A 26,369-nucleotide genomic window follows, 5' to 3' on the forward strand; every position below is an offset into this window, starting at 1 on the left:
GGGAGTCAGTCATGCTAATCCAGAGCAGGAAGACTTCCTGGAAGCCTCATTTGCCAAACCAGCTTTGCCCTTGGGCCTTGGGTTCCAGTTCAGAAATCTCCTCCTCTCCTTTTTCTCTGTCCTTTCCTGCTTCTCTTTCCCAGGCCTGTCTGTGTCCCTGGGCCTGGTTCTCTTCTTCCACAACCTCTCATCCTCTCATTCCTCCTCATCTCAGTCTCCTTCCTCTCCTCTCCTCTCCACCTCCCCCCGCCCCACTTCCTTAGCCTGAGCTCTGGGCTCACCCAATTAGAAGATTTAGAAACTCTGTAGGCCAATCCCTACACTTTATTCATGAAGAAACTGAGGCCCAGACAGATTAAGTAACTTGCTCAAGACCATATAGATAATAGGTGGCAGAAATAGGATTTGAACCTAGGACTTCCCCCCCCTTCCCCCCCCATCCAGTGCTCTTCCTACTACATCACATTCTTGAGTAGGAGGGATAGAATTTCCCCAAGACATCCTCCTGAGCCTGAGCCTTGGTTATGTCCTGGGCTGGGGAAGGTAGCTGCTCCAGGGGTTTGGGTAGGGGCAAGGAGCTAAGTATAAGGACTGGGTGACATCTGGCCCCGCCCTAGGGGAGAGGATTCCTAGATATGGAGTCATAGCAATTAAGTTATACTGGGACAAAGGGGAATGTGAGCTCTGGGAAGGGAGTCTTGGGAAGATTCAGAACTGTTTCCCTATCACCACTAAATACTTTGAGCAAATAACTTTTCTCCATCTGTTTCCTCATCTTTAAAATGAAGGGGTTGGACTTCTAACCTCTTTCTAGCCTCATGACCCACTGTGTGAGTTGGGGTAGTGATGGTGGTGGTGCTGGCAAATGCAGGGGGACGGAAAGCTCCGTCACGTGAAGAGGGAGAGGGTGAGGGTCGGGCCAGTTTGGTCACAAGGGTCTCTGGTCCTGGGAGGAACCTAGGCTTGGGAGATTGTGGACTATGTTGTGAACCAGGAAGAGAGATCAGAGGATTCACACTTGGAGAAACTTACCTAGGAAAGGGGGAAAGAGAAGGAGAGATGGGAATTAAAGGACATTCCTGAAACTGAACCCAGTTACATCCCAGTCTGTTGAGGACTCAATTCTGCTCTCTCTCTCTCTCTCTCTCTCTCTCCCTCCTTCTTCTTCCTCTCCCTCCTGTCTCTTTCTTTCTCCCTATCTCTATCTGAATGGAAAAGGGTGTTGGCTTCCCTGTCTTCTCCCACATGAATGAATGAATAATGATGAATTAATGAATGAAAAATCACTTATGAAGCACTTACTCTCTGCCAGGCACAGTGCTAAGTGCCAGGAACACAAACACAAGTGAGCAAACCAGTTCCTGCCCTCAAGGAGCTTACATTGTGATGGAAGAAGACAACCTGTAGGGCTGATGCTTCAAAAGTCTGGGGGGAGGGGCAGCTAGGTGGCCCAGTGGATAAAGCACCGGCCCTGGATTCAGGAGTGCCTGAGTTCAAATCTGACCTCAGACACTTGACACTAGCTGTGTGACCCTGGGCAAGTCACTTAACCCCCATTGCCCTGCCAAAAAAAAACACCCCCAAAAAGAAAACAACAAAACAACAAAAACAAAAAATCAAAATAAAAGTCTGGAGAACAGGAGGAATCTGCCAATTCCTTGGGATGGGAGCTCTAGAGGGAATCCTACTGCTTCCCAATCAATCAATCAATCAATCAATCAATCAACATTTATTAAGCACCTATTATGTGTCAATCATTGTACCAAGTGCTAGGGATGCAAAAAGAGGCAAAAGACAGTCTCTGCCCTCAAAGAGTTTACAATCTTTTTCTTTTTTCTTTTTTTTGTATGGCAATGAGGATTAAGTGACTTGCTCAGGGTCACATAGCTAGTAAGTATGTCAAGTGTCTGAGGCTGGATTTGAACTCAGGTCCTCCTGAATCCAGGGCTGGTGCTAAGAGTTTATAATCTAATGAGATAACATACAAACAAATATATATAAACAAGGAATATATGGGATAATTTTTTTTTGTCCTTTGTTATTGAAGACAACCATGACAGATGTCATGACTTGCAATGAATTGAACTTAAGTGAGGGAGGGCTGTGCAAGGTCACCAACCTCAATCTCTCCTCCAGAGCTATCTGGGTCCAGTGTCAAGATCAATCTATGTATGTATGTATGTATGTATTTATCTATCTAACTAACTGTATTACTGGAGATAGCCCCAATGTTTAAGGCAATTAGAGTTAAGTGACTTGCCCAGGGTCACACAGCTATTAAGTGTCTGTGGTAAGATTTGAATTCAGATCCTCATAACTCCAGGATAAGATAAATAGGAAATAATTAACAGAGAGAGAGGGCTCTAGAATTAAGAGGGGTTGGGGAAGGCTTCCTGTAGAAGATAAGATTTTAGTTGGGATTTAAAGGAAACCAAGGAAGCCAGTAGGAAAAGATGAGGCAAGAGATCATTCTGGGCATGGTAGAACAGAGAGAAAAAATGCCTGGAGCTGAGCGATGGAGTGTCTTATTTGTGGAACAGCCAGGAGGCCAGTATCATGGGATCAAAGAGTATTTATTGGGTAGTAAGGTGGAAAGGTAGGAAGGACCAGGTTATGAAGGGCTTGGAATGCCAGAGCATTGAGTATTTGATGCTGGAGGCGATGGAGTTTACTGTGTAGCAAGTGACTCGGTTGGATCTGTGTTTTAGGGAAATCCCTTTGGTGTCTGAATGGTTTGAATTGGGGAGAGAATTGAGGCAGGCAGGTACATCAACAGGCTTTTGCAATAGTCCAGGGTGAGGTGATGAAGGCCTGCACTGGAGTGATGGCAATGCCAGAGGAGAGAAGGGGGCTCGTAGAGGGATGTTGCAGAGGTGAGATTTACAGAATACCCTAGCAATGACTTGGATATGGGGAATGACAGATAGTGAGGAGTCCTGCATGACTTCTAGGTTATGAGTCTGAGGAAATATGGTGTTGCCCTCTATAGTAAGTAATAGGGAAGATGGGGGTGGGGTTAGAGTTTTCTTACCAGGGATGGACATTGTCCTGTGTCAATATGAGGGGCATCATTTCCCCCAATGGGGTCAATGGGAAATTTGGATGGGGATTGGAGTTAGGGAGGCTTGTCTTATAAGCACTTTTCTCAGGGGGAGGAAACAGCAATGATCCAAGGCCCTGACACAAGCCCTGTGACTTCCATTATGGGAGTATACCTTTCTGGCTCTGAGGGAGGGCACTTTTCTTTCTTTTCTTTTCTTTTTTTTTTTTGGTTAGGCAATTGGGGTTAAGTGACTTGCCCAGGGTCACACAGCTAGTAAGTGTCAAGTGTCTGAGGCTGGATTTGAATTCAGGTCCTCCTGAATCCAGGGCCAGTGTTCTATCCACTGAGCCACCTAGCTGCCCCAGGAGGGCACTTTTCATGCCAAAGTGGTTTTGTTATTCAGTGAATCTGGAACTGGAAAGAATCTTGGGGATTCTCTAATCCAGTAGTTCTTAAACTTTTTGTTCTCTCAACCCTTTGACCCTCAAAAATTGTTGAGGACCCTCCATGTGCTTTAGTTTATGTGGGTTATATTTATTGATATTTACCATGTTAGAAATTAAAACATAAAATTTAAAAACATTCATTAATTCACTTAAAAACAACAATAATAAGCCCACTAAATTTATTTTTATTTTTTATGTTTTATTTTTATTTTTAATTATTCTCAATTACATGTAAAGGTATTTTTTGAGTTCCAAGTTTTTCTCCCCCCCTCCTTTCCCTTTCCCCCCTCCCAAGGCCAGCAAGCAATTTGATATAGGTTATACATTACTATCATATTAAACATATTTCCACATTAATCAGAACAAAAGGAATAAACAAGAACAATAACAAAAAAGCAACAACAAAAGTGAAAATAGTATGCTTCAGTCTGTATTTAGACTCCATAGTTCTTTTTCTGAATGTGGAGAGCATTCTCCACCATAAGTCTTTTGGCATTGTCTTGGATCATTGTATTGCTGAGAAGAATTAAGTCTATCACAGTTGATCATCACACAATGTTGTTGATACAATGTTCTCTTGGTTCTGCTTATTTCACTCAGCATCAATTCATGTAAGTCTTTCCAGGTTTTTCTGAAATCCATCTTAAGCCCACTAAATGTTAATCTGAGTAACATATTTTTCTGAAAAGTAAATATATTTTCCAAAATAAAAAAAAATTAATGAGAAGTTGTATCATTATATATATGTGCGTATAATCTCTTTAATGCCTGGCTTAACAGGAGGCAGCTGGGTATTCATATCTGCTTTTGAAATCAATTAATTGCCAAGGAGTTGGAGCATATGAAGACAATCTGGCCTCACACAGATATGTAGTTGGAAAAGGGAGGAGTATTTTGATAGGTAAATCACATCTTGGTATTATGAAAATAGTTTGGACTTCATGGACCCCCTGAAAGGGTCTTGGGGACCTCCTGGGGAACACTTTAAGAACTACTGCTCTTGTCCAACATGCTCAGAAGAGGAGTTCAAGATTCACAAAGGAGACAGGGGCAGCTAGGTGGCGCAGTGGATAGAGCACCAGCCCTGGAGTCAGGAGTACCTGAGTTCAAATCCAGCCTCAGACACTTAACACTTACTAGCTGTGTGACCCTGGGCAAGTCACTTAACCCCAATTGCCTCACTTTAAAAAAAAGAAAAAAAAAGATTCACAAAGGGGAAATTCACAGTCATCCTCAACCCTTCATTTTCCCTCACTCCTTATATAGGAGTGACCAAGTCCTTTTGATTCTCTGGTTACCTGTCTCTTTATTTTCACTTGTCTCTTTCTCTCTACCACAGTATTTCTGGCCTCAGTTTCCTCATCTGTAAAATGAACCGGAGAAGGAAATGTCAAAGTACTCCAATACCTTTGCCAATTAAACCCCAAATGGGGTAATAGAGAGTCAGACACAACCAAAATGACTGAATGATAAGAGCAGCCTGGATGATTTCGATAACCTAATTGGTCTGCTTTCTTCTGGTTTTTCCAATCCATTCTCCACCCAGCTGTCAAACTGATATTCCTGGGGCACAGCTCTGACCATGTCACTCTTTTTAGCGGTTCCATATTGCCTCTAGAATTTAAAAGAAGATGCCTCTGACATTTTTAATCCCTTTATATCTGATTTCAATCTATCTTTCCAGGCTGATATCCTATTACTCCCCCTCACACACTGAATTCCAGCCAAATTGGCATCTTTCTGCACCATCTGATGGTTCATGTTCTGATTCCCATCACAATCATTCTGGCACATGGATCTGGGCGATTGTTTGAAATGTCTGAAGGTTTCTGATCTAATGGCTTTTTTCTATGTCTTGTCCAAATTCTGAGCAGGAACAACTGATAATATCTCGAATTTCCTGACTCTCCTTACTGTTTACTGTGCATGGCATTCCATCTGCTTTGGTTCAGCTGTGACCCATGCCTGGAATGCTTTTCCAATTAATAAAGACTTCTCTAGGTTTCCTTTAGAGCCTATCTTGGGAGATATCACCTATTGGAGGCATGCCCTGGGGCTATTTCCCAAGGGAGGCATTCCTTGATTTACCGAGTTGTTCATTCTCTACCCCTTTCCCATTTCCATCACTTTCTACTTTTGTTGATGTGCAGTCTTTTTTCAGTCATGTCTGACTCTTTGTGACCCCATTTGGGGTTTTCTTGGTAATGATTCCAGAGTGGTTTGCCATTTCCTTCTCCAGCTCATCTTACAGATGAGCAAACTGAAGCAGAGTTAAGTGACTTGCCCAGGGTCACACAGCTAGTAAGCGTCTGAGGTCAGATTTGAGCTCAGAAAGAGTCTTCCTGACTCAAGGCCTGGTACTCACTCTATCTACTGCACCACCTAGCAGCTCTCACTTTCTATTTACTCTGTATTTATTTTGCATATGCTTATTTGTGCACATATAGTCTTTTTCCAATCAAATGTAAGCTCCTTGAGGGTAGGCACTATGTCATTTTTGTCTTTCTATCCCCAGCACCTAGCATAGTGCTGGGCATATAGCAGGTGCCTAAGAATGCTTGTCGAATTAAACTGGCATTGAATTGGAGTGATTTTCCCCACGGACACCCTTATAGTTCTGCTTCCTGAGTCCCCAGAGGCCAGGATTAGGAGGGGGAAGAGGAGTGTGTAAGCCAGAAGGAGGCGGGTTTGGGCCTGTGACTCTCACATCTGGGAAGAAGCAAGTCTTAGTCCCAGACTCCAGGGAGAGTCGGCATGTATCCCAGCTAGCATCACCTGAAGGGAAAGCAAAGGGGTGGAGATGGGGGAGGAGGAGCCCTAGCTCCTCTGTTTGAAATAAGAAACAAACCTTTAGTGGGTGAGCCTTGAGCCCTAGGGCCTCTGAAGGCAGGGACTCAGTAGCTGAGTAAGGAGACAAAGGAATCTTTAAGTGGGCAGTGGAAGTGGGGAAATAGGAGAGCTCAGGGTGTGGGGTGAAGGTTCTGAGGCCCTCATTGAATGCTGGGGATGCTGGGATTGGGCAGGGCAGTGGGAATCAGGAGATGCTGAGCTGTGGGGCTGAGGGTGTAGACAGGGGGAGAGGACAGGGCCACCCTGGGATGCTTTGGGGGTGAGGTAATGGGGATAGGGTGGGTGGGGCCCAGAGCAGGATGATGTGACTGGCTGGAGACTGAATCCAGGCAGGACAGTGATGTAGGCTTGTTGAAGAGGTGATGAGGAGGGAGTGAGGTGATTCTTGAAGGATGCATGTTAGGCCAGGGGGTGGAAGAGCAGCAGGACTTCAGGTGTGGGACTGGGGGTCAGATGAGGGCCAGTGGTACACAACAATACCAGCAGGATTTATCAGGAGAGAACTGCCTCCCTGTGTGACTGAAATAACTTATTGGTTAGTGAGATGTTGCCCATCACACCACCCATTCTGGGTCTTCTTTTCTGCAGGGAGAAGGTCTTCTCACCTTGGCCCTGGAGCACAGGGTGTCTGCTCCCCGCCCCCCATATTTTCTAGCCTTCTCCCACCATCCAGCACTTCTTCCCACCCCCACCTCCAAGCCCCGCCCCACCTGCCCCAAGTCACCAAAGCCAATTACTATTCCTGCAAATGTGGTTGTGAATATGAATCTATCCATCCATGTATTCATTCAACAAACACTTATTAAGTACATATGGTGTGTCATACACTGAGCTAGGTGCAAAGACAAAAATGGAACAGTCCCTGCCCTCAAGAAGCTTACATTCTATGGAGGAAGCAACATTTGCACATCTTGTACATATGAAATACACGCAAGATAATTTGGGGGTCTGGGGGATCAGGAAGGAACTCCTATAGGGGGTGGCTTGAGTCCAGTTTTGAAGGAAGCTAGGGATTCTAATCAATTGAAAAGTATTTATTAAGTACCTACTATGTGCCAGGTACTGTGCTAAGTGCAGGAGATACAAAAAGAGGCAAAAGAGAGTTCCTGCTTCAAGGAGCTTACAATCTAAGAGGTTTGTGTGTGGGGAAAACAGCCTTTAAAAAGGCACAGAGAGGGGCAGCTTGGTGGCACAGTGGATAGAGCACCGGCCCTGGAGTCAGGAGGACCTGAGTTCAAATCTGGCCTCAGACACTTAACACTTGCCGGCTGTGTGACCCTGGGCAAGTCACTTGACCCCAATTGCCTCACTAAAAAAAAAAACAAAAACAAAACAAACAAAAAAAAAAAGGCACAGAGAGGGGCAGCTAGGTGGCGCAGTGGATAGAGCACTGGCCCTGGAGTCAGGAGACCTGAGTTCAAATCCAGCCTCAGACACTTAACACTTACTAGCTGTGTGACCCTGGGCAAGTCACTTAACCCCAATTGCCTCACTAAAAAAAACCCCCAAAACCCACAAAACAAACAAACGAACAAAAAAAAGGCACAGAGTGGGAGATGGAACCTTGTGTGTGTGAGGAACAGGAAAATGCCATACTGTCCCTTCCCCTCACAGAACTAAGTCTAAGGGGGGACTGAAGACTCAGAGTCAACTAGAATCCTCCTCTCTGCCCCCTGTAAAACCATGTGGAGCTGGAGGGGAGCTGGCTCTCTCAGGGGTGCCTCAGACCAGGCCTGTTCCTACCCAGGCTTTTGCTTTACTCTATTTCTCAGGCTGATTATAGATTTGAGCTAGTGGGCATGGCAGCCTCTTGTCACATCCCAGTGAGAGTTGATCTCCTCTCAGCCTGGGATGATTCGTTCTTTTTGCACTGGTCTCAGGGTCCTCTAATTGGGGATTTAGTGGTATTTGTCATACCCCTTAAAATTCTACTCCAAATCGTCAGGGCTATCTATGGGCGGTGGAGGAGATTTACTCTATCTTTCTCTCCCTCCATCTCTCTCTCTCTTTCTCTCTTTGTGTCTCTGTTTCTGTCTCTCCTTTTCCCTGTCTCTGTCTCTGTCTCCATCTCTATCTCTGTCTCTGTCTCTTCTTCTTGACTGCTATATCACTATTCTCTCTCTCTTTCTCCTCTCTCTCTTTTTCTGTCTCTCCTTTTCTAGTCTCTGTCTGTCTCTATCTCTCTCTGTCTCTCCCTCTTGACTGCTATATCACTATTCTATCTCTGTATCTCTCTGTTTGTCTCTGTGTCTTTGTTTTTGTCTCTTTCTTGGTCTCTGTCCGTTTCTCTCTCTCATTCTCTCTCATGGTAGGATGTAAAGCTGGTGCTATTTCATTTATGTCTTAATGACCCTCAGCTTAGCATATGGCCTTGTATGTAGTAGGTACTTAATAAATACTTATTGATTGAATTGTACACTTGTTGAATCACCAACCTGCACAAATTACTTCTGTATGCAGGGAAGCCTGTGCACAGAACATGCTTAATTGAGGTCTGTTTTGTCTCCTTCCAGCCTCTCTCTCATCAGTGCTCCACACTGACAACATTGTGGAGATTCTCAGAGTGAATGCCACAACTCACCGTCCCTCTATATCCTCTGGGCAGCCCTGGAACGATGGCTTATCTGCAAATGAGACAGGAATGAGCTGTGTTCTTGAATAGAAAGGTGTGGTGGAAAGAGGGATGGATGGATTTGGGAGCCTAAATCCCAGCTATGCCACTTGGGCATAGGCATGACCTTGGACAAGTCACTTAACCCCTTTGTTTCTGAGTTTCTTCATTTGTAAAATAAAAAGTTTGGACCAGATGGGTTCTTTCCAGCTTTAAAACTAAACTTCTGGGGCAGCTAGGTGGCACAGTGGATAAAGCACCAGCCCTGGATTCAGGAGTACCTGAGTTCAAATCCGGCCTCAGACACTTTACACTTACTAGCTGTGTGACCCTGGGCAAGTCACTTAACCCCCATTGCCCTGCAAAAACAAAACAAAACAAAACAAAAACAAAACAAAAAAGACCTAAACTTCTGGGGCAGCTAGGTGGTACAGTGGAGAGAGCACCAGCCCTGGAGTCAGGAGGATTTGAGTTCAAATGTGGCCTCAGACACTTATTAGTTCTGTGACCCTGGGCAAGTCACTTAATCCCAAATGCCTAAATACCGCCCCCCCCAACAAAACCCTCTTACACTCTTGTGATCCCATGATTCCTCCTCCATCGAACCACCCCCAGGGAAATCCTCTGACAGAAGAGATGAGGAATAGTACACAGAAGGGGCTCTGTGTCTGTCTCCCTTCTATCTCCAGGGAAGAAACTCCTCCTGTCTTCTCTTTATATCCCTGTCCTGTGGAGGACTTAAGACCTGGGGTAGAGAGAACTCACTTGCCTCTCTCTTCCTCTTTGCTTTGGGTAGAGGTGCTGATAGACGGTCAGGGCATGATGCCCGGGGAGCTGCCCTAACTGCTTTTGCCAGCAGCCTCTCCCTGTTGGGGGTGGTGGACAGGTCAGGACAGGAACCCGAATCCCAGGGCTGAGAAGACCTGTGTACAGCCATGTAGGCCATCCATTTATGTCTAGGTATTCAACCTACTGTATATGAGTCCTCTATACCTCCATTCCCCTCCACCCCATGTTTTAGGACAACCCCCTTCCCTCTGTCAAAGAGAGGGAAATTCTATCTCTTCTTTCCCATTCAGAAGTCAAGACTTCCAGAAAGTCCCACCTGATGTCTAACTTTAACTTCTCATGGGGTTAGGCAGCTACATGGTGCATTGGATAGAGTACTGGGCCTGGAGTCAGTAAGACTTGAGTTAAAACCTGATCTCAGATATTTTCTAGCTGTATGATGACTCTGGGCAACTCATTTATTTATTTATTTATTTATTCATTTATCTATCTATCTATCCATTTATTTATTTATTCATTTATCTATCTATCTATCCATCCATTCATTTAGTCATTTATTTATTTATTATTCTTTTTTTTTTTTTGGTGGGGCATTGAAGATTAAGTGACTTGCCCAGGGTCACACAGCTAGTAAATGTCAAGTGTCTGAGGCCAGATTTGAGCTCAGGTCCTCCTGAATCCAGGGCTGGTGCTTTATCTGCTGCCACTTAGCTGCCCGTGGGCAACTCATTTATTTGCTATCTGCCTCGGTTTCCCCAACTGTTAAAATGAGAATCATATTAGTATATCACATATAATAGCACTCACCTCCCAGAGTTATTGTAAAGATCAAATGAAGTAATATTTGTAAAGTATTTAACATAGTGCCCGACACATAGAAGGTACTTAATAAATGCTTGTTTCCTTCCTGTCTTCCTGCGGTCTCAACTGGTTTCCTCTAATTCTGTCCTCAGTGGAGTATGAGATGCTCTTCTAAGTGTGAGAAACCCAAAGACCACTGGGCAAATTTCAGATCTGGGGATCTTTGAGATATGATTATAGAGCCAGTGAATCCCAGCGTTGGAAGGGACTTGAGAGACTTTGTACAGATGAAGAAACAGGGTGAGAGAGGCTGCGATCTTAGCCAGCTCAGGTTGGGCTAGGGGTCACCTACCAGATAAGAAGAAAGAGGAGGGATAGCCACTGTGTTTTGAGGGAAGCAGCTCCCCCAGGGCAGAGCCCTGAATCACCATTCCTCTTCCCCTTGTCTGCTCCAACTCTGAGGTTTCTACTCCTGCCCAGTTGGGGTCCTGGGTTCACTGAACTATGTGATCTTCTATCTGGAGGACTTAGGGTGAGACAGTCCCAAGGAGGAGGGCAAGGGAAGCCATGTCGTACAGGGGAAGGAATGCTAAATTTGGAAACAGAGAGCTCAAGTTAGAATCCCAGCACTGAGACCTTTGGGAAGTATTTTCATCAACACAGTTTGTCTCCCCTTGAAAGAATGTGAGCTCTTTGAGGGCAGGCATTACTTTTGTTTTTTTCTTGTGTGTGTGTGTGTGTGTGTGTGTGTGTGTGTGAGGCAATTGGGGTTAAGTGACTTTCCCAGGGTCACACAGCTAGTAAGTGTTAAGTGCCTGAGGCCGGATTTGAACTCAGGTCCTCCTGAATCCAGGGCCTGTGCTCTGTCCACTGGGCCACCTAGCTGCCCTGTTTTTGTCTTTATGTCCTGAGTGCTTAGCACAGTGCTTGGCACACAGTAAGCATTTAGTGCTTACTTGAAGCAGCTAGGTGGTGCAGTGGATAGAGCGCCAGGCCCCACTCAAGAAGACTTGAGTTCAAATCCAGACTCAGACACTTACTATCAATGTGACCCTGGGCAAGTCACTTAACTCTGTCTGCCTCAGTTTCCTAACCTGTAAAATGAGCTGGAGAGAGAAATGGCAAACCCAACTCTGGTATCTCTTTGCTAAGAAAACCCCAAATGGGGTCATGAAGAGTCGGCCACAACTAAACAACAACAAAAGCACTTGGTAAATGCTTATTCATTCATTCTCTCTCTTGGGTCTTCAGTTTCTTTGGACTAGATGCCTTCCCTTTCAGCTCACAATCCTCTGGGCCTATATCTCCTTGGACTGGGCCGGGGTTGGGGGGAGGAAGAGAGGAGCACAGTGTGAGCAAAGTTTGCAAGCTGGAGGAATAGGAGAGTGAAGGCAGAGACACAAAGGTCTCTGTTTCCACTCAGCTCCCTAACCTCTGGGTCTTCCCTAAATGGTAGAGAGCTTCCTGCTGCTCACAGCAGCTGTGCTGGGGCCTGCCTGGGGATGGAAGGAGAGGAGCTTTCCCCTACCTCTACCCTGGGGGGAGGCCTTTCTCCTACACAGTGGAGGGCCCAGAGGGAGGTCAGGGCAGAGCCTATTGGGAGAGGTAGCAGGGCTGAGTCCACCGCCTGGGGGTGGATTTGTGTGTGGTGATAGGAAAACATCTGTCCTTTTTTTTCTCTTTGGGTAGGGGACAGAACAAAATATTCTGAACCTCTAGATATTTTGTCCCATGTCCAGCTGCCTCTGTAGTGACTATCCAACCTCATTTGGGGTTTGAGGAGACTAAAGAATAGGGAGAGAGGATAGTTCGGGCTTGGTCAGGGTCAAGGACACCGGCTCTAGCTCGGGCTTTATCCAGGATTTCAGCTTTTTTTTGGTGGGAGAGAGCCGGAGGTCATTTCATCCATTCTCCTGCCTCTGAGTAGGCAGACAGGCACACAGACTCTTTCCTTTTCTCAGAAGTTCCCAGGGAATGAATGGGATGTCCCGTCCTCTTCCATGGTCACCCTCCTTCCTGTTGTCAGTGCACTCTTTCTCCAGCCACATTATTGGAGAGGGATAGGTTCTGGCCTGGAATGATGATCGCAGGTGTTTTGGGGCGCCAAGAAAGAATGAAGTAGGGTCATGCTTGAGCAGGGAGCAAAGAGCCTGGCGGGGGGCCCCAACGCTAGCATGGAAAATCCGGCCTGTGACACCTGGCCTCCTTTTACCACCAAGCAAAGGGCTGGCCAGTGGAAACAAGCCGAAGGCCTGAGAGCGGGGTGTCCTGTGCCACCCTACAACCCCACCCTGAAGCTCCTGGCAGCTTCTGGCACCTCTGAGCTCTGCCACCTAGGGCTGTGCCAGACAGGACAGCCATGGGCAAGCTGCACCCCGCCCTGGAGGGGGCGGACAGGCCACCCTGATGCTTCTATGCCTGGGAACTTTCAGCCCCAAACAAGCCAGGGAAGCCACCCAGGCCTGCTTGCTTCTCCTGGCAGCTGATAAATCATTAGCACCAGGGAGATTAAGCTCTAAATCCTTCCCTGTATCCTGTTCTTTCCTAGAGCAACGATAGTCTGATTTCACCCTGTAGCCTGCATTATCCTTCCTGCTGCTCAGATCAGGGCAGGGAGCTGTGGGGATCTTGGCTAAGGATGAGAAAACTGTCTTTGAATCCAGATGGTCTTTGGCACTTTTCTTTTTTCTTTTTTTTTGTGTGGGGCAATTGGGGTTAAGTGACTTGCCCAGGGTCACACAGCTAGTTAGTGTTAAGTGTCTGAGGCCGGATTTGAACTCAGGTCCTCCTGAATCCAGGGTCAGTGCTCTATCCACTGCACCATCTAGCTGCCCCTCTTTGGCACTTTTCAACCTTGGCCCCAGACTCCCCTGGGAAGCCTTCCCTGATGAGCTTCCATTCAAATTTTGTTTTTCATTTCCCAGAGGCTGGGGGATGATCTGATCCCTGCCCAGGGGCCTTGTCTTTGGGAACCTGTTCTCTATGGACTCAGCTTCCACCATATTTGCAGGACAAGAGATTTAGACCTGGAAGGGCGTTGAGTCCAGTTCCCCTCCTCTTACAGATGAGGCAAGCAAGGTTTAGAGAAATTAAGAGATGGCCCAGGGTCATACATTTATCAAAGGCAGTATTCGAACTCCAGTCCTCTGGACTCCAAGTCTAGCATTTCATCCATTACACCTTGGTTTATCATATGCAGTTGTCTAAATGTTCTTAAATGTTTCCTGTCTCGCCATCCAACTGGGCAGGGGCAGGCTCCTTTAGGGGGAGCCTGTGGGGCCCTGGTCTGAAGTCTTGAGGAGAAATCTTGCACTTTGGGGAGAACAGGAGTGAAGGGAGTGACCAATGGTTTAGCAACAAGGGGCAGAGTGTCCGGCTGGTTCTGGGAGGAAGGTGCCTATGTCATGGTTGGAGTTGAGGGGAGGTGGTGATGCCTCCTCCCTCCACCATTATCAGGGCTGTTTTCCCCTTCAAATCACACGGGCTCCCTGAGCTCATCCCTTGCTTAATTGAAGGCTGTGAGTTCCAGGAAACTTCTTAGTCCCCCTTGTTTTCCTGCTGCCCAGGGCTAGTCAGCCAAGATGATTATGACCTCCTTTGTCTCTGGAGGAGACAATAAAAAAATAAAATCTCTGCTATGTCCCTGGCCTGGGGCAGCTGGGGAGGGAGAGAGGGCCGAGCCCTTCCAGGGGGGACAGAAATTGCTTGTCCTTCTGGGAGCCCTAAGGCTCCACACAGGAATGAGTGAGGAGACAAATTATACTGTTGAGATTTTGGCTCTGACTTCAAGAGTGAGGGAGAGCCTGGTCCCACCCCTGGCCTGAGTATAAAGAGGGTGCCCTGGGGTCCTACTGTCCAGAGAAAGACTGAACTGAACTGGACGCTGAATTGTCAACATGGCTACCACTACCACCGTCAGACAATACTCTACTTCTGGGTCCATGAAAGGCGTCTGTGGATTGGGTGGTGGTTCGTCCCGGGTGTCTTCGGTCCGGGTTGGGGGTGCCTGCCTTGCCCCGAGCCTCCTGGGGGCCGGCAGCTGTGGGAACATGTCGGTCACCTCATCCCGCTTCACCTCCAGCTTGGGGAGCAGCTATGGCGGTGGCTATGGTGGCTATAGCTGCGGCCTGGGAGGGGGTTTTGGTACCAGCTATGGTATGGGGGATGCGCTGCTGGGAGGGAGCGAGAAGGAGACCATGCAGAACCTCAACGACCGCCTGGCCAACTACCTGGACAAGGTGCGCGCCCTAGAGGAGGCCAACACTGACCTGGAGCTGAAGATCCGGGACTGGTACAAGAAGCAGGGCCCGGGGCCGGCCAGGGACTACAGTCCTTACTTCAAGACCATTGAGGACCTGAGGAACAAGGTAGGGACTGGAGGAACAAGGGGGAATCACATGCCACTGGATGATGTGGGCGGGGGGGGGGGGGGCCCAACTACTCTTTGTCCCCCTTCATTGACCTCAGCTTCCTTTTCCCAATGGGTCTTTCTCATTCCTATCTTTTTGAAATGCCCACCTGCCTGCCTTAGAAGCTTCCCTCCTCCCCTCTCCAGGGAGCCCGCTTGGCTTAACCGCACCCTGAATTGATCCCTCCTTTATTCTGTTTTTTTTTTTTTTTAAGCACCTACATGCCCAGGTATTATTCCATTCTTTTGCTCTTGTTTGTACCTGGTTTTTAAAAAGTGTTTCTTCTGTCTCTGTCTGGGGTGTGGATGAGCTGTCTGTCCCAACAACAGGAGATCTCCCAGAGGAAGAGACCCCTCTGCTTCTGGGTCTGATGGGGAGGCCCTATCCCCGCCCTCGAGGCTGCTGGTCTAGGGGAGCCTCGTTACTTCCCTCAGGGAGCTCTCGGTCTGATGAGCAGAAAGGATACAGGCGCCGGTCCCTTCTCCTGTGTCCCAGGAGCACAGACATATGAGATAACATAGGAGGGTAGCAAAGGAGCTGGTAAATCACACTGAAAGCCCCACTGGAGCTAGGCTTTGAGTGAGGGGAGAGGACGGAATGGTAACCTCTGGCTGCACTCACCCTGTTTCTTGTGCCAGGGAAGGCCCAGCCTGGCTCTCCTGTTCACCCTGCTGAGGGTCCTGGCTCTGCTCTTGCTTCCCACTCACAAGCAGGGCTGAGAATCTCCCTTCTGGAAATGGAGCGGGCCCAAGACGCCAGATCAGATAACTTAATTAGTCTATTCAAGGGGGAAAACCTCAAGGGGATCCCCGGCTGTCTAGAATCTAAGTCGGAGCAAAAGGGGCCCCTGTTTAAGGTGTGTGTAGATGGGGGGAAGCTGGTAGATCCTTGGACTCACTCCACCAAATAACAGACATGTAACAACAACAACACTAAAAAAAAAAAAATTCCTTCTTTGTGTAGGGCTGGATTCTCCCAGGGGCTCTTGTATTTGTTAACTCTTTACCCAGCATTTCTAGGAAGGAGCTTGGGCCAGGGCAAGATCCTCAGATTATAGATGGGGACCCCGAAATGCAGAGTAGTTCATCCTCATAGTATTGCCATAGCCCTGTGGCAATGAAAGGGGCCTCAGATGTTATCTAAGCCAATGATTAAAATTGAACAATGGAGGGGCAGCTAGGTGGTGCAGTGTATAAAGCCCTGGCCCTGGATTCAGGAGTACCTGAGTTCAAATCCAGCCTCAGACACTTGACACTTACTAGCTGTGTGACCCTCGGCAAGTCACTTAACACTCATTGCCCCACAAACAAAAAATTGAACAATGATGGTAATAATAATAGTTAGCATTTATATAGCACTTGAAGGTTTGTGAAACACTTTCCGTATGTTCTCATGCCACCCTCACAACAGCCCTGGAAGGTAGGTGCTATTATTTTCTCCATTTTATAGATGAAGAAACCGAGGCTGAGCAAGGTTGAAGTGACTTGTCTGGGATCCCACATAGTGAGTGGCTGAGGTAGGAGTTTAACTGAGGTGTTGCTGACTCCAGGCCTAGCACTCTATTCACTATGCCATTTTCCTGCCAACCCTCTTATGTTACGGATGAGGAAACTGAGGCTGAGAGAAGGGGGTCTGACTCTAGAGTCAATGCTCTTTCCATCGTATTGTGCCAGTTCAGTGGCTTAGAACTGAAGGAACCCAATGTCCTCATTTCATAGATAAGTCTGTGAAAGGTAAAGCGATTTGATTCTAGAAAAGCCCAGGCTAGAATCTAGAACTTTGTTCTTTCTTCCTTTGGTACTTCCTATAAAAAGTCAGGTGGCCAGAAAGCCACAGGTGGGGTACTGTGAACTGAGACTTCTCTCTCCAGGAAGGGATTTGGGAGATGGCGAGGGGTGGTGGGAAGGGTCTCTCCACTGGACTGAGAAGCTGCAGAGAGGCCGCCCAGGTCTGCCTGCTCATCCTACGGCCCCATTCCTGTCTCCTCCCCAGATCCTGGCTGCCACCATTGACAATGCCAGCTTGGTCCTGCAGATCGACAATGCCCGTCTGGCCGCGGATGACTTCCGTACCAAGTGAGTCAGGATCCTTTCGACAGGGAGAGGATGAAATGAAAGAGAAGTCTTCTTGCTAGAGGACAGTTTACAGGGATCTATCAACCTGATGGGGTCTTCAGTGACCTTCTCTAAAAAATGAAGGGACTAGGGGCAGCTAGGTGGCGCAATGGATAGAGCACTGGCCCTGGAGTCAGGAGTACCTGAGTTCAAATCCGACCTCAGACACTTAACACACACTTACTAGCTGTGTGACCCTGGGCAAGTCACTTAACCCCAATTGCCTCACTTAAAAAAAAAAAAAAAAAGAAGGGACTAGAGTAGACTCTCTGTAAGCCCCTTTCTTTAGATTCTGTAATGCCACAAGCCCATAGTGTTGCATGGCTCACCTTCTCTAACCCTCCCAGGTATGAGACTGAACTGAACCTGCGTCTGAGTGTGGAGGCCGACATCAATGGCCTACGCAGGGTGCTGGATGAGTTGACCCTGGCCAGGGCTGACCTGGAGATGCAGATTGAGAACCTGAAGGAGGAGCTGGCCTATCTGAAGAAGAACCATGAGGAGGTGATATGGGGAGGGACAAGGAGAAACTATAGGGGAGGGGAAGGGGACTGCCCAATGGAAGGTGGGAGTATCTTGGCAGAACTGGAGAATCTGAGTGGGATGGTTTCTTGGTGGGCTGGAGGGTGGTCCTCCAGGGCCTTCTTAGTCTTGCCATCCTGTGTTCCTTATGCATAATTCAGTCAGAGAAAGAACTCCAGAGAATTACTGTGAATAGGCCTGGATTCTTCATCCTATGCCCTTACCTCTCCAGGTGTTCTAGCTTGGGTCCCAGCCCCATTACCTACTACCTACTCACTGGTGATAGCAGTGGATCCTCAGCAGTAAGGGAGATGCCTCTGTTCTTCCCCTAAGTCCATCCCTTAGAGTCCCAGGGCATAGATTTCTTGGGCATAATTAGGAAGGTTAGCTTGAAAAATGGGCAAGGTTGGACCTCAGACAAATTGTGACATTTATACCTGTACTTGCTATGCTTGTGTCCTTCCCTCACTGTGCCAAGAACCCCAAAGCAGGCTTTTCTTCACTGGGCAGCAGATCAACCTCCAGTTTTTCCTAATCCTCTACCATCTCTGTTTCCCACTTTCCTCATTAAAAGTCACCACCTCCACTCCAGGTGATACCTGGTGTCTGGTGTCCAGTTCCCTTAAGGCCTTGCTCTCTGCCAGGCAACATCTAAGTTGATACATTGAGGCATCTGGTAATGGTTAAACATTAATAGCAGATAATCCCCAAAGCATTTACACTTTGGCTTTGAAGCTCATTGTGTATCTCCCCCAGCACCCCTGCCCCCGGGGAGATTAACCTTCCTGTTGGTGCTCGGCTCAAACTAATATGGAAGTGAGACGGTTTTTCTTGAGCATATGACTGAAATAGGATGGAGAAGGGATGAGTCTTGAAACTAAGGGACTAGGGATGGGCTATGGGAGTATTGCCAGTGAATGTCTCTGCCCCAGATAGTGCTGAGCTAGCAATGGTCCTTCCACGTGTCTCTAGTGAGGTGATTGATGCTTCCATTCTTCTCTCTGCCAGGAGATGAATGCTCTTCGTGGTCAGGTTGGTGGGGATGTCAGCGTGGAGATGGATGCAGCCCCTGGGGTGGACCTGAGCCGCATCTTATCTGAGATGCGAGACCAGTATGAGAAGATGGCGGAGAAGAACCGCAAGGATGCTGAAGACTGGTTTTTCACCAAGGTGTGTCATTCATTCATTCATTCATCCATCCATCCCTCTATCCATCCATCCATCCATCCATCTATCCATCCATCCATCTATCCATCCATCCATCCATCCATCCATCCATCCCTTCATTCATTCATTCATTCATTCATTCATTCATTCATTCATTCATCCATCCATCCATCCATCTATCCATCCATCCATCCATCCATCCATCCCTTCATCCATCCATCCCTTCATCCATCCATCCCTTCATCCATCCATCCATTCATTCATCCATCCATCCATCCATCTATCCATCCATCCATCCATCCATCCATCCATCCCTCCATCCATCCATCCATTCATTCATTCATTCTTCATTCTTCATTCACTCCTTCATTCACTCCTTCATTCATTCTTTCATTTGACAAATACTGACTACCATTTGCAAAAGTCTGAAAGAGATGCAGAGATGAACAAGACACCTTCCCTGCCCTAAAACAGTTTACTTTCTAATAAAGGATGATGTACACACGCTAACAATACAAGTCAGAATTTTCAGGAATATAAGGTAACTAAGCAAAGTGTCATGAATGTTTAATATCCACCCATCCTCAAAAGCCCAGTTCAAATACCTCTTCCAGGAAGTCTTCCCTGATCCTTTCTGTTGGTAAAGGTCCTCCCCCTCAGACCTCATGCAGTACTTTGTTCTGCACATTTCTAGTATGCATATGTATTTTTGTTTACATATTATGGTTATGTCTAGGTGGTGGCGTGGATAGATTGCTGGGCCTGGAGTCAGGAAGATTCATCTTCCTGGGTTCAAATTTGTCCTCAGACTTTTACTAGCGGTGTGACCCTGGGCAAGTCACTTAACCCTGTTTGCCTCAGTTTCCTCATCTGTAAAATGAACCAGAGAATTAAAGGGCAAACCACTCTAGTACCTGCCAAGAAAACCCCAAATGGGGTCACGGAGAGTCAGACATGACAGAAAAATGACAACCACGACAGAACCCACTACAGTAGTAAGGAGGCTTGTTGTGAATGCACGGTACTCTCTCTCTCTCTTTTTTTGTGTGTGAGGCAATTGGGGTTAAGTGACTTGCTCAGGGTCACACAGCTAGTAATTGTTAAATGTCTGAGGCTGAATTTGAACTCAGGTCCTCCTGACTCCAGGGCCAGTGTTCTATCCACTGCGCCACCTAGCTGCCCCGCATGGTATTTTCTAAAAGGGATAGGAGAACCTGGAGATGGGAAGTTTTCTAGGGTGGCCAGTGGCTGGGGAGAGGTCGAAGTTTTGTCCCATCTCCCTCCCCCTCCAGCCTGTCCCCCACGGGGGATGACCTCTTAAATAAAGGGGACATTCATTTCAGACAGAGGAGCTGAACCGCGAAGTGGCCACCAACACCGAAGCCCTGCAGAGCAGCAAGACAGAGATCACAGAGCTGAGGCGCACTGTCCAGAACCTGGAGATTGAGCTGCAGTCTCAGCTCAGCATGGTGGGTATTTCCTCTTGGCTCCTTGGTCCCCACTTCTTCTCCTTCCAAGGCCGGCTTGGGGTTGTGGCAAAAGCATCATTGTCAGAGGACTTGGATAGAAACCCTAGTTCTGCTTTTGCTAACTGCATAGCCTGGGGGGAATCACTTCTCTTTTCTGGGCCTCAGTTTCATTACCTGTAAAATGGGTTGGCCGGATGCTCGATTGACCTTTGAGGCCCCTTCCCGCTCTCAGTCTATGTTCTTGTGATCGTGTGACCCATGAGCTGTTTGAGCCCATGCCGGGTGCTGGACCAGTGGACTTCCACTCTCCCCCTTGCAGAAAGCTTCCCTGGAGGGCACCCTGGCAGAGACTGAGGCTCGCTATGGGGCCCAGCTGTCCCAGCTTCAAGGGTTGATTAGCAGCATCGAGCAGCAGCTGTGTGAGCTACGCTGTGATATGGAGCGTCAGAACCAGGAGTATAAGATCCTCCTGGACGTGAAGACCCGGCTGGAGCAGGAGATCGCCACCTACCGCCGCCTGCTGGAAGGAGAGGATGCCCAGTGAGTGGCTGCTCTGCCCTCAGTGGGGAGGGCAGATGGCTCTGGGGGAGAGTGGGAGAGCTGGGCCGGATTCCGGGACAGGCCAGAGTGTAGGTGAGGGCAGGGTGGGGCTTTCCGATCATTCATGGTGGATAGACAGATGGATGGAAATATGGGTTCCTGACTCTGTGTGACTGGAGAAGTGGTTCCAAATGGAAGAAGACCACTGGTTTACACTGACCCCTGGGCTGTTCTTCAACTGACCTAGCAAATTCTTACTTCAGAAACCCTGGCTCCCAATGATAAGAATGGTAGAATTGGGTATAAGTTCTTAATATGTGTGTGTGTTTAAATTGCATATTATTTAGATATAATTTACTTGTCCCTATATATATTTTTTACTTTTTTTTTACTTGTCTCTATATATTAACCCCATTTGCCTCAGTTTCCTCATCTGTAAAATGAACTGGAGAAGGAAATTGCAAACCACTTCAATATCTTTGCCTAGAAATCCCCCCATGGGGTCATGAAGAGTCATGGACATGACTGAAATAACTTGAACAGTGTAAACTAAAATACCTTAGCCCACCAGAAATGTATAGAACAAAGTATGTGAGGTCTGAGGTGGAGGAACATATTTACCAACTTGGTGGGGGCAGGGACTAGGAAAGGCTAAATGAAGGAGGCATTTCACCCCTCCATCTCCATGGCAGGAATTCCTGCCAGCATCTTAGTTACCTATGTTGGCTTTCTACTGCTCCATTCCCCTGGGACCCCAATGGGTTCATTCTCTAGTAAAGTTTCTCTGCAGTTTGGTCATTATCTGGTTGGGCCATCTGCAAGTTAAAAGGTGGTAGGATGGGCAGCTAGGTGGCACAGTGGATAGAGCACCATCCCTGGAGTCAGGAGGACCTGAGTTCAAATCTGGCCTCAGACACTTAAAACTTACTAGCTGTGTGACCTTGGGCAAGTCACTTAACCCCAATTGCCTCACTAAAAAAACCAAAAAAAAGTATGCTGTGTTCGTTATTTCTTGGGGGCAGCTAGATGGCGCAGTGGTTAAAGCACCGGCCCTGGATTCAGGAGTACCTGAGTTCAAATCCGGCCTCAGACACTTGACACTTACTAGCTGTGTGACTCTGGGCAAGTCACTTAACCCCCATTGCCTAAAAAAAAAAAAAAAAAAAAAAAGGTGGTAGGATCATTGGTAGGTCTCAGCCTGTGTGAAGAAATCCTGGTGTGGAAACTCTCTCTGCCAGTGCAAACTGGTGACATGTCTAATGAATAGTCTTCAGGAGTTATGGGGGGGGGCACTGGAAAGTTAAATAATTTGCCTATGGCCACACAGCTAGTATCGGGGCATGACTTGAATCCAGGTCTCCTTGACCGCAAGGCTGGCCCTATACCCACTATGACATGCTGCCCATAGGCCAAGGACCATAGGGTATTAAAATATAAAGGGCCCTTAATGGATCACCTGTTCCCTCATTTTAAAGATGAAGAAAATAAGTGCCAGGTTAGTTAAGTGTATTGTCCAAGGTCATACAGGTATCATATATTACTCTGTTATAGGATCACAGGCTAGATAGGAAGGTTAGAAGGTTAGACTCAATGACCCTTGAGGTCCCTTGTACCTCTAATCTATGGTGCTTTAATCTTTAGTTTTGGAGGAACTTTGAGAGGTCTTCTGGGTCAAGCCCCAGGGCCCAAGCAGGTGTCATTTTTTTGGGGGGGGGCAGGCAATGGGGGTTAAGTGACTTGCCTAGGGTCACACAGCTAGTAGGTGAGCATTAAATGAGATCATTTTTGTGGAGTGTCTGAGGCCAGATTTGAACTCAGGTACTCCTGAATCCAGGGCTGGTGCTTTAACCACTTTGCCATCTAGCTGCTCCCCCAAGCAGGTGTCATTTTAAACATGTAGGTCTGGTGGCCCATTGTTCTGTTCCTGACAATATCTAGGAACGGAGGCTCTAGGATCCATTTTGATCACCTATTCCTGGGCTTTTCCCCCCTCGTGTTAGGGAAGTACTTCCTGCTATCCAGCCACAATCTCTCGTGCTTTGAAACAGCCCATTTAATTGTGTTTGGTCTCTCCCAGGGCACAGAGAATAACTTACTTAGCTCTTTCCTCATAAAACCCTTTATGGACTTGGGGCCTGCCCTCCCCTGTCCTAATTTGTCCTTTCTGCTCTCTCTCTTTCTCTCTCTCTCTCTCTCTCTCTCTCTCTCTCTCTCTGTCACTATCTCCTCTCCTCTCCTCTCCTCTCCTCTCCTCTCCTCTCCTCTCCTCTCCTCTCCTCTCCTCTCCTCTCCTCTCCTCTCCTCTCCTCTCCTCTCCTCTCCTCTCCTCTCCTCTCCTCTCCTCTCCTCTCCTCTCCTCTCCTCTCCTCTCCTCTCCTCTCCTCTCCTCTCCTCTCCTCTCCTCTCCTCTCCTCTCCTCTCCTCTCCTCTCCTCTCCTCTCTCCTTTCCTTTCTCCTCCTCCTCCTCCTCTTCCTTCTCCCTCCTTCTTCTCACATTCTGGCTCTGATCCTTTTCCTCCCTCCTGTCCCCTACCTTCCCCAGTTTTATTTTTCTCCTTTAATGTAACAAACCTCAACTACACTGAGTACTTCCATATAGATTATGAATCAGAAAGAGGGCAGCAGGTGAAGCCATGAGTTTCTAATAATAGAGTAATTAACATTTCCATAGCACTTTAAGGCTTACAAAATGCTCCACAAAAATGATCTCATTTAATGCTCACAACAACCCTGTGAGGTAGAGGTATTATTATCCCTATTTAACAGATGAGAAAACTGAGGTTTAGCGATACGTAGCTGTTAATATCTGAGGCCAGATTTGGTTTTAGGGGTTTTGGACTCTATACCTGGTGCTCTACCCATTGCACCACTCAGCTGCTGTTATATAGTGCTTGATACTGGGTCGCCTTCATTTTCTCACCTTGGGAACTGTTCTCCCCTCCTCCCCCCCCCCATTAATTCTTCTCTTCACAGAATCCCTCTATACATCAGGGAGGTGGGAGGGCCAGAAGGGAAGGACCTTGGAGCCTGAGAAGGACATCAGGGTATGGTACCCAAGAAGACTTTTCTGGGCCCCCAAAATGGAGTCACTGTTTTAACTGGTCCCCTCTTCTCACCCTTGCAGCTTGGCTTCTCAATACTCCTCTTCTCTGAGCTCCCAGTCCAGCCGAGATGGTAAGTGAACACCCTGACCCGTTGTACATTTGGACAGCTGGTTGGCATTGCAGTTAGAAAAGAGGGGGTGCTTCCCTCGGTGACGGGGTGGGGAATGGTTTTGATTGGGAAGATGTAGAGGGTGGGGTGGTATGAAGCCTAGAGGCCCCTCTGCTGGGGTGGTCTGGAGATCTTTGGGGGGCAGATGGGGTGAGAGTGATTACAAGTGAAAAGGGGGTGGGGCTGCCTGCTGGGGCAGGTTTGGGCAGAGACAGGGATTCCCTGCCAGGGCTTTCCTCATTTTGTTTCCTTCCTTTCCTTACCCTGTACCCCCACCCTCTCGATCCCCTACTTTGCCTGCAGCTGTGATAACCAGCCGCCAAGTGCGCACCATCATGGAGGAGGTGCAGGATGGGAAAGTAGTCTCTTCAAGGGAGCAGGTCCACCGTTCCACTCACTAAGCCTGCAGCAGGCACCTTGCTGGGCAACATGGAGGAAAGGGGGCATTTCCTCTATCCCTGGGGCAGGGAGGCCCTGCCGGGGTCTTGGTATCTGAGCTAACATTTTCTTGGGTTGACTTCCCGTTGTCCCATTCTCCTGGCACCCTCCTGGGTTCATACTCTATTAAAGCTTTTCTGCAGCTCAATCCTTGTCATTGTCTGGTTTAGTTATCAGCGGAGGACCCCCCGGCCTCTCCTGCCTCCTATTTGAAGGCAGAGGGAGATGAGATCAGAAGTGTGGGGGGTGAGGCTTCTTGTCATAGGTGTCTGGCTTGGGTATCGACTTGTCACCCACACAACCCACTAAGCCTGTGTCTATTGTTACCTGCCAGCCTGAATCCCCATCAGAGACTGAGGTGGGAGGAGCCCCACCTCCCTGCCTGGGAACTGTGACCTCTCTCTCTGGTGCCCAGGCACCCCTGGAAAACACAGGCCACCATGGAAAGGCTCCTGCTACAGACAGGGGGTGGTCCTTGGGGATACCACCCCCCATTACAGCTCCACTTTCTAAACTGTGCCTGACTCAGCTGAGGGAAGGAGCCGAAGGGCATTGCCACCTAAGACCAACCGGCTCTTCCCCTCCTCACCGGCTGTATGTGTGTGTGTGTGTGTGTGTGTGTGTGTGTGTGTGTGTGTGTGTGTGTGCCCGCACGCGTGTGCGCCTGCGTGGGGTGGGGGGCGGCTTGTTTGTTCTTCCTCTCTGGCAGTCCCTGGGCCACTGAGGAATCTCGTCTGGCTGAGAAAAGGGGACTGTCTGGGCCTGCCTGGAGAGATGGGAAAGCAGCTGGCAGCCCCAGACACGACCACATTCCGCCCAGCCTGCCTGCCCAGGACCCTGGGACCCAGGGCTGGGCCTGGGAACCTAAAGAAGGGGGTGGGGGAGGACTCGAGGGAGCCCCACTCCTCTCCCTTCTTAGGTCTGGAATGGAGGTCTTGATGTATGGACCCCCTCGGCGGGTTGGTGAATCCTATGGACCCCTTCTCAGACTAATGCTTTCAAATGAACAAAATAGACTATATAATCTTACAAAGGAATTCCATTCTATTGAAACACAACTATCAAAATACCAAAAGTTCCAAGCACACAGACTTCAGGTGAAGAAACCCTGATTTATAGGAAACAGTGTCTGATCTCTTGGCATTGGTATGATGTTTGATGGCGAAACTAGGGGGAGATGAGCTCAGAAGGGAGGGTGGGGCCTAGCTGAAATGTTCCTTTGGATTCAAGCTGATTCATCGTCTTTAGGGTCAAGGGCAGACCCCACCCCCTGGTCCTTTGAGGCATTCCCAAGAACACAGTTGAGGGGGGAGAACTTTGGTGCTAAGGAACTTCATCACTCAGATCGGGGATCCTAGGATCTAGCCGGCCCTTGTGTGATCTGGGCAGAGGAAGGAGCAACTTCTTGCCCATCAGAACTTTCCTTTTTTCCCCTTCCTTTGGTTCTGGCCTCATCTCTCTCCCTCCTCCCCAGTATGGATAATAAACTGTCTTGTTAGCACCCAGGTGGGCTTGGCCCATCCTTGTTGGGAATGGGCCTGTTGTAAGGACTGGTACTCTGGCCCGGGACTGTTTAATTTTGACCTTTGGGTGCCCAGTGCCTGGCATAGTGTTTGGTAGAGAGTAGGTGCTTAATGGGTGTTAGTTGGTTGATGCCAAGCGATGATGAGGGATGGATTTGGTACCTTCTCTGAAAAGTCAAGAATTAGACTTGAATGGGTATGGGTGATGGAGGGACTTGGGACCAGGGGTGGAATACTGGCAGAAGGGGACATGGCCACCAGAGATTTGCCCTAGGAGATGCTGGCATCTGGCTCATAGCCTGGTATGATGAATAGAGTAGTGCCCCAGGGTGCTGATGGGAAGGGGGTGCTTCCTCTGTGCAGGTACCACTGCCCAGGAACTTTGTTCTGTGGTCCCTAGCTCTGACCTGCCTTTCCTTCCTGCTCCCTGGTCT

General features: G+C 48.1%; 1 protein-coding gene across 2 annotated transcripts; it reads left to right on the forward strand.

The window, feature by feature from the left end:
• Positions 1-14,436: 14,436 nt before the first annotated feature.
• LOC122754410 (keratin, type I cytoskeletal 42) lies at positions 14,437-24,375 on the forward strand. Of its 2 annotated transcripts, none has more exons than XM_044002803.1 (8): positions 14,437-14,907; positions 16,942-17,024; positions 17,411-17,567; positions 18,594-18,755; positions 20,096-20,221; positions 20,541-20,761; positions 22,029-22,040; positions 24,267-24,375. In XM_044002803.1, exons 1-8 carry the CDS (start codon positions 14,437-14,439, stop codon positions 24,373-24,375), a joined length of 1,341 nt encoding a protein of 446 aa, XP_043858738.1. The 2 variants fall into 2 exon arrangements, with proteins under 2 accessions (XP_043858738.1, XP_043858737.1); XM_044002802.1 differs by lacking the exon at positions 22,029-22,040 and adding an exon at positions 23,886-23,935 and having other exon boundaries at positions 24,278-24,375.
• Positions 24,376-26,369: the final 1,994 nt, after the last annotated feature.

Source organism: Dromiciops gliroides, chromosome 4, assembly GCF_019393635.1.
Source record: "Dromiciops gliroides isolate mDroGli1 chromosome 4, mDroGli1.pri, whole genome shotgun sequence".
NCBI lineage: Eukaryota > Metazoa > Chordata > Mammalia > Microbiotheria > Microbiotheriidae > Dromiciops > Dromiciops gliroides.